Genomic DNA, 8,738 nt, shown 5'->3' with positions numbered 1-8,738 from the left:
CTTCAAAAACTGCTGCGGAGCATTTTTCAGTGTAGAACCTGGTTTGTTAGGTGCTGTTCTTCTCTTTTTGGAGCCTTTTGGTCAAAAACAAAATGCTAAATCTACAGTGTGAGGTGTCAAAAACAGCAGTCCAAGAGGACCACCTGAATAAAATTAGCCGCAGAAATGTCTTATGAGTTGAATGCAGCTAAACTGCAACACAATGAAAAGCAAGTTCTTTTCCTCTCTAAGAAGTGAAAGTTAACCCCCCTCCCCACTTTACCACTTAGGTATACCTAAGTGGGTCTAAATGTACAGAGTTTCTAGTCCTGGTGTTTAGATTCAGTCTTGCATTTTTAAAAAAGAGGCCGGGCCTAAATGTGCCTGTTGTAAAAGCTTTAGGCTCAAACTTATTGTGACTGAAAAAAAGACAGGAGTCATCTTCGCATATTTTTGTGCTTGGAAGAGCAGAATTAGTCTACTTAAGCCACACTGATGCCTAGTGTCTAGTTACTGAAGTTTAGACTGTGTAATAATGTCAAAAATATTTTCATTTACTAATAACAAAGTGTCCCGATTGTTGACCCACTATCTTCAAAGCAACCATCTCATCCAGCATCTCACCCAGGCCTACAACTAATACCCTGATCAGAATTGTGCTGTTATTTAAGGAGCAAAAATGCAGGTCCAGGCCTTGTAGGCCTTTGCTGTCTTTTTGGATCTCATTAGTGAGGCAGGAGAGGGAGCTTTGCTGATGGTGCATCCCCAAAGTGTTTGCAGAGACTGACCCTTAAGTGCAATTTAGCGAGGAAGGCTTGCAGAGTGATTGCTTTAAAAATAAATGCCACTTGGTTCCAGGAAAACCGTGCACCACATGCTGACCCAGAGTTTTCCTCATAGCGGTCATAGGTTACATTTGAATAAATATGCCGTAGCCTAATTACTGACTTTTTGCCTAATTACTTTTTTTTTCTACTCTGGCTTGATCTGCCACCCCCAAATCATTCAAAGCTTAAACGATTAAAATAATAAAGAAATCCCATAATGTTAATGTGGCCTACTTATAAGTTAATGATGCATTATTTACTAGTCTAGTTTTCTACAGCCAATGGTTTGAAGAACCTGGTTGCCTTAAAACCTTGAGTTAATTCAATTCAAATGGCTCGAAAAAGCCCAAAAATAATATTTTTGCTAGCATTTGAAACATGTAAATAAGTGTGTATTAATAAATCCAGACCTATGGTCTACCTAGTGAATCCAATACTACTACTATAATACTAATAATAATAATAGCAATAATAATAATAATAATAATAATAATAAATGTCTATCTGTCTTGCAGACCATCCTGAACTCTATGCACAAATACCAGCCCAGGTTTCATATCGTGAGAGCCAATGACATCCTGAAACTCCCCTACAGCACTTTCAGGACATACGTGTTCCCAGAGACTGACTTCATAGCAGTTACTGCATATCAGAATGACAAGGTGAGTGACTGACCGGTGTGAGAAAATGTGCCCAGGGCTGTTATGGTCATGCTCATACTCACGCTTTTAATGCTTTGTTGGTGGAAATTGCAGTGCAGTGTAGTTGCTTACAAGCCATTTGAATGTGTTAAGGTTGTATTTGTATATAATATCTGGTGGAGTCAAATAATTAACCGTAAATATGATTGTTTTATTTAAAAAAAAAATGTTTTTGTTTGCCACACATTTTGGAGTTAATTCACACAAGTTAGCACACTGTAAAATATTATTATGTTATGTGAGCAATGATTAAACAGACTTGGCAAAAGGAAAAAGAGAAGTAAAGAGAAAAAATGTAAAAGTGAATTTTGCCTGAATTTTTGTTTTGCATGAGCCTATCAGAATTAGCTTAAAGCACCAGGTTTCAAGAGTAAACTGAAGAAAATGTATGAATATGGGAGCTCACACAGAGAAGGCCTGAACTGAAGCGTGCTGTTGGGCACCATGCAGAGCCAATTTCCCCAACGCTGTACACATAGCACAATATTCTGTGAAGAACAACAAACCATTTTACAGTTGAAGTAAATGGAAAATTGACCTCATATTTATATTTTTCACTTTTCCGTTTTCTTTTATACGTTACGTATTTGCTAGCTATCATTATCACTATGATCTTATATTATTATTACTCCATAATCATTTTTTTGTCATGTCCACGTTGAAGCACATAGCAGCTATTCATATTTATGTTGGTACAGTAAGACATCAGAATAGAAATGGACAGACTGGCATGCAGGTAAGACCCTTTTCAAATAAAATGCTCATTCCAATTTCACAGATCACACAGCTGAAAATTGACCACAACCCCTTTGCCAAAGGATTCAGAGACACGGGGAACGGCAGAAGAGAAAAAAGGTATTGAAACACGAGCACGGCCTGCTGAATTATTCTCTGCTTTGGGTAAAGGGCGCTGAGCTAACTTCATTCCTGGATCTTTAGGAAGCAGTTAACCCTTCCGTCACTGCGCCTTTACGACGAGCAGAGCAAAGCAGACCGGGACGGGGCAGAGTCGGACACTTCATCCTGCGAGCAAAACGCCGGGACTGAGTCCCTCCACTCTCCTCTAGAGGCAGTTACAAGCCCCCTCAAGTTCAACCGGACCAGCCGAGGTAGGGCTGGTTTTGCTTTGAGCCTGTTAAGCCTGTGTTTGCTTACTTTCTCCATTCATATACACATACACACACACACACACACATATATATATATATATATATATATATATATAGTTTAAATTAAATAATATATTGTTTATTGTTTAAACCTTAAAGTCTTAGGGCCTTTTTGTGGACCCACTACTTACGTATTAATTTCATAGTAGCTAAAGAATAATTCCTTTTAGTTACTGAATCATGTCTTAAGATGCAACAAGTCTCAAGATTAAGGGCTTAACCTGTATTTTATCAATTATTGTGATGGCCTGGGCCTTCATTTATTATCTGCCCGTGAAAGGACTGGGGGAACTGTGTATAGAGAACAAATAGATTTAGATTTAATGTTGAGTAAAAACTGCTATGCACCATATAAAGAACTACTTACATGTTTTACAGTAATTTTCTCTTCCATTCAATTCACCAATTTTGCTGGCATAACATAATAATATTTAAAGTTTTGCACCATCTTATCGGCTGATATCAAAAATAACTGAATTTTCCTTACTTTTTTTTTTCAAGTAGAGGTTTGATGTAGTATCTCAACGTTGTTAAAGTTAGACAGTTAACATTGTTAAAAGCACATCATTCACTTCACAGTCCATATATGGAAACTAAGCTGCAAAAACCTTGAATTCAGTGTTTTTATGATATCACGAAAACTACCAACCTTACATTGATCCTTCTATTCTACTTACAGCATTTTAGCTCCACCTATTCATGATTCAAGTTATAAGGAGTGTTTCAGGCCAGGCAGCTTTTCTAAAATGAGACACAATACAGGGCAGCCAATTGGAAAGAAGGACATACATATATACATATATATATATATATATATATATATATATATATATATATATATATATATATATATATATATATATATTTATCAGTCTTGATGGCATGGCAACAAAAACAGCCCATTTAATTCTAAGGGATAAAGAAAGGTCAGAATATGCTCATGTAAAAATGAATTATGGCTGGGTTTTGTACATAAATCCCCACCACAAGAAAAGACCACAAGAAAATAAAATAAAATTCAGTATAAATGTAGGATGTGGGCACTTTAACATGCTGTTCGGGTTTCTATGAACTACACATTTTAAGACAAACGCGGTCCTGAGTTTTTTAACAAATCATTTTTACGGTGTACAGACTCGGGCCTACATTCTTTACCAGTATATATCCTGTGGACATTCAGGCCGGCTAATCTCAGAAAAGAGCCACAGTGAACTGGGTGCACCTTTTTTCTTTAGAATAATAGGTTACACAGAAAGCCATTGACATTTTGCCTTTCAAGCATTTTGGACTCGTTTGCTTGAGGTAAACAATACTCCCCTGCCAATTGTGCCATGGACGAAAGCTGGCACGCAAGAAGGAAGTGGTTTGTGTGGAAACATGTCAGAACTAAATGATTTAGCCTTCAGAGGAAGAGCTTAAACAAGTTCTGTAAAACTGCGTGGTCTCCGAAAGAAAGGAATATTTACAAGTTTTTATATTTTGATTTTTTTTAGATGAGAAAAACTGCCCCGAGAGTGACCAAGAACTTGACCAGCAGGAGGAAAGGTCCATGGGAGTGAGCAGCCCAGGTCCTCAGCCGGTGTCTCCTTTCAAGGCGAGCAGTGAGGAAAGGGTCAAAGATAGGCCAAGCCTGGACAAGAAGGTGGACTGCGTGGACGCCAAGCAAGACAGCGAGCCTGCTTTCACCGTTAGGAGCCTGGAGAAAGACAAGTCGGACAGCAGGAATCACAAAGAACCAGAATCCTCCAAGAAGGATGCAGAGAGCGCGGGCCTGAGCAGGACCAAAGAGGGCTTTTCTCCACTGGTGATCCAGACGGAGAGCCCATCGCACTTTAGCGCAGGTCATTTGCAAAGCCTGGCCCTGTCCGGTTTACACAGCCAGCACTTCTTTAACCCTCTGACCACAGGGCAACCACTGTTATTTCACCCGAGCCAATTTGCCATGACCCCTGGAGCTTTCTCCACCCTGGGCATGGGACACTTGTTGGCGTCCATGTCAGGGGCCGGTGGACTGGAGAACGGAGGCCTGTCGCCTCAAGGCGCAGGCACAGCCAGCTCTTTCCCATTCCACTTATCACAACACATGCTTGCATCTCAGGTAAGAGACTTTGTCTTTGAATTCTAGGCTTATTAAAAAGTTATTAAAGACTTATTATTCAGTAACTACTATGAAATATGAATAAATTCTGAATCACTAATTAAAGCTTGCAACTCGCTACTTAGCATGACTTAAAAAAAACATCATATGGGTTTTTTTAGGGTTGATGATGTTTTGATAAATATTTACCACAGAGATTGAACGTTTTAACCATGCATGCTGCAGAATATACATTTTAATTTGATCTAGTCAGTGAAGCCGTTTCTCAGAGGCCAGTGCCTTATCTTTAGGGATTTGCAATGTTTTAGTAAGACGGCTTGGGCCTTCATCAACAACTACTGTCCAATCACTTTTTTGCCATTCGCAGTTTTCATTCCACATAGGAGAATTGTTACAGGCTGCTGGCTTTAACAATTGCTCAGTCGTAAGAGGAAGTAACAAATTCAATAGGCTGATTATGTTTTCAGATAGACCAGGCTATATTACATCCCTCATTTATAAACAGAAAGCGCGGATACAACATCCTATACAATTATCTTTGCATTGACGGTTATTGAAACATGTAATCTTACTGCATGTGTATATATTTATATGTGTTTGTATGTGTATGGGCTTGTTGATATTGTGAGGCACTTTGTGTACATTATGCCACTGTTTTAACACACACACACACACACACACACACACACACACATGTTAATATAGCTATCATCTTATTCTCTAGGGTATTTCCATGCCACCCTTTGGGGGTCTGCTACCATATCCATACACCTACATGGCAGCTGCCGCAGCAGCAGCGGCAGCCTCGTCTCTCCCGGCCAGCGGCGTGGCCTCCCCCCTTAGCAGGAACCCCTTCCTGACCAGTGCCCGACAGCGACTGCGGTTCAACCCTTATCAGATCCCCCAGAGCTCCAGTCTGCTCACCACCGGACTCCCAAGCGCTCCCAATGGAGAATCTGGGTCTTCGAAATCCGGCAGCAGGGAGAGCAGTCCGGCAGCCGAGCCCCACGGCCACAGGGCCAGCAGCAGCCAGCGGCCAGCATCCCCCAAAACGTCCACAAAAGACTCCATAAATGAGCTGCAGAATATACAAAGACTGGTCAGTGGACTGGAAAAACAGAGGGACATGTCCCCAGGCAGAGAGTCCCCCAAGTGACCAATCAGGACGCACTGAAAATCCACTTCTGTGCAAATGAGCACGACATGGTGTTTGAGTGCAAATCACACACACAAAAAAATATATATTAGATGTGTTTCTTAAGAAGCTGAGAAAAACAGGCTTACTGTGGAGAACCTGGAGAGAACGTCCATCAAACCGCTCCCTTTCTGAAAGACCTGGACGAGGCTCAAATAAGGCTTAACCTAGTTCTACTCAGCAAGAATGGAAAGAGGACAAAAAATCAATCAAAGGAGTTTTTCTTCATTAAAACATGATCTGACCCCGGACTGGCCACAACACTACATTAAAAGGGGGCCACAACGCTCCCATGAAACCAAACCAAGAGCCTACAGTGGATCCACATTACATTGCTTGTCTGGGACCTGTTTTTATTTGGAATTATTTATATATAATATTAAAAAAAAACAAACCTGACAAAACCTTCAAAATAACTATGTAAATACGCTGAATGGATCTAAGGAGATGCGTCTTAATTTATTCAACCTGTACATTGGTGTGTAAATACTATTTAGGTTTCAATTTGTTACCTTTATATATTTTTTCCCATTTACATGACTGTATATGAATACTATCTAGCGCTTGTTCGTATGAAAATGAATGTGTTTCGATGTTTTTTTTGGTTTGTGATGCTGTTTGGAAGCCAGGAGGAGGGTGAAGGAAAGGGCGTGCCACCACAAAAAATCGCAAAATCTCGCTTTTCTGCTCCATTTCGTTCGTGTGCGGCGCTGCGGCGGCGCACTGAGCGCTGCGCTCCAGGCAGAAAATCTCAGGTTTCTTTTTTCACTTTTATTGTTATCAGTCTCGGAGGGAACGAGTTCACAGCAGCTTCCCGGCTGCTTCGCCTCCCTCGCCGAGCTGGATATTCGGGTAAAACTCAAATTTAAAACACAGCGGGGTTTTTGTTGCGTTCTCTACATTTCAATAAACGAAGGAAGCGTTGCACAGTCGCTGGCATGTTTATTCTCTATTATTTACTGTTTACGTGTTTGTTTACGTGCCTTTAATCTGCCACGTGATCGGGTATTGAATATATATATATAAAGTCCTGTTTTTAAAAAAAGATTTTTATACTATTTTATAAAAGAATAGAATTACAGTGATATATTATTATTATTATTATTATTATTATTATAGCAATAATACTCATTTGTACTCCTCTGTAATTGCATATTTTTTACTTGGTTATGATTATTTTATTACACCTGGAGTTTTAATTGAATCCTTAAAGAAAAAAAAGGACAAAAAAGAAGAAAAGAAAGAAAAAAAGCGGCCACATTCCTTTCTCCTTAAAGCTGAAGGGCTTGACATTTTAGCATTTTTACACTAGTTTTCTCTGTATTCATTAACACTGTGTTCATTTTCTTTGCTGTGACTGTATTTAGTAAATCCATAAACCGAAGGTCGCAGTTTGTGTCTAACAGACTCATACAGATTCATACAGATTCATACAGACTCATACAGACTCACACAGACTCATGCTGATTCATACGGATTCATACAGACTCATACAGATGCATACAGATTCATACAGACTCACGCAGATTCATACAGACTCATACAGACTCGTGCAGACTCATACAGATTCATACAGACTCATACAGACTCGTACTGATTCATACAGACTTGTACAGACTCGTACTGATTCATACAGACTCGTATTGATTCATACAGACCCATACAGACTCATACTGATTCATACAGACTCATACAGACTCGTACTGATTCATGCAGGCTCATACTGATTTATACAGACTCATACAGACTCGTACTGATTCATGCAGGCTCATACTGATTTATACAGACTCATACAGACTCGTATTGACTCATACAGACTCGTACTGTTAGAGTCCCGTCATATCAGCCCGTGCAGGCAGCGCAGTAAACAGATTAGTGTTTCTATAGAACAGCACTGTAAAGCGCTCCTGAGTAAACTGAGGCAGCAGCGCCCCCTGCTGCTCACCGACTCCAGCTCCGAACAGCTGATTCACGTCTCTCTCTCTCTCTCTCTCTCTCTCTCTCTCTCTCTCTCTAGGGACTTTGAAAACGCAGACCTGTTCTGGGGTTAAATATTAATTTAAATAATAACGTCTGTGACGTAGAAAGTTAGTCAGATGTGAAACGCTTTGCTAAAGTAAAAGTCCTTTATCTGAAACGCCCTTTTAACATGCGGCTTTATTCCCGTGAGATTTGTGTTTTCCTCGTTTTTGTTTTTGGTTCGTTCCCGCTCTGTTTACCTCCAGCTGGTCCGGCAGTCTGTAGAAGCCTCTTCACACTCAGTGTCTGATGCGTTTAGCACGTCGGTGCGTTATTAGCCCATCATTACGGGCAGCCCCTGAACAGCACAGCAGAAATGAGTTGGAGGGGAAAAGACGCTCCGCCGGACTTTAAACAGAAAAGGCTTCTCTTCTCTTCTCTTCTCTTCTCTTCTCTTCTCTTCTCTTCTCTTCTCTTCTCTTCTCTTCTCGTCTGCTCTCCTCTCCTCTCTTCTCTTCTCTTCTCTTCTCCTCTCGTCTCCTCTCCTCTCTTCTCTTCTCCTTTCTTCTCTTCCCTTCTCCTCTCCTCTCCTCTCTTCTCTTCTCCTTTCTTCTCTTCTCTTCCCTTCTCCTCTCCTCTCCTCTCCTCTCTTCTCTTCTCCTTTCTTCTCTTCTCTTCCCTTCTCCTCTCCTCTCCTCTCTTCTGTTCTCCTTTCTTCTCTTCTCTTCCCTTCTCCTCTCCTCTCTTCTCTTCTTTTCTTCTCCTTTTTTCTTCTCTTCTCTTCCCCCGCCCCCCCTCCCTCTCCCTCTC

The 8,738-nt window shown here is 40.6% G+C and overlaps 1 protein-coding gene across 1 annotated transcript in view; it reads left to right on the top strand.

Annotated features, from left to right (window-relative positions):
• The window catches only part of tbx2a (T-box transcription factor 2a), a 9,144-nt gene extending 2,243 nt beyond the window's left edge, over positions 1–6,901 (top strand). Inside the window, exons 3-7 of the mRNA XM_017700165.2 lie at positions 1,322–1,468; positions 2,286–2,362; positions 2,447–2,616; positions 4,170–4,774; positions 5,499–6,901. Of these exons, the coding sequence (XP_017555654.1) occupies positions 1,322–1,468; positions 2,286–2,362; positions 2,447–2,616; positions 4,170–4,774; positions 5,499–5,930 (1,431 nt within the window). The 3' untranslated portion in view covers positions 5,931–6,901. The remainder of the gene's footprint in view (positions 1–1,321; positions 1,469–2,285; positions 2,363–2,446; positions 2,617–4,169; positions 4,775–5,498) is intronic.
• The last annotated feature ends 1,837 nt before the right edge of the window (positions 6,902–8,738 follow it).

This window comes from Pygocentrus nattereri, chromosome 23, assembly GCF_015220715.1.
Source record: "Pygocentrus nattereri isolate fPygNat1 chromosome 23, fPygNat1.pri, whole genome shotgun sequence".
In the NCBI taxonomy this organism is placed as follows: domain Eukaryota; kingdom Metazoa; phylum Chordata; class Actinopteri; order Characiformes; family Serrasalmidae; genus Pygocentrus; species Pygocentrus nattereri.
The sequence above is the reverse complement of the archived record's forward strand: the minus strand, read 5'-3'. Positions and strand labels throughout refer to the sequence as shown.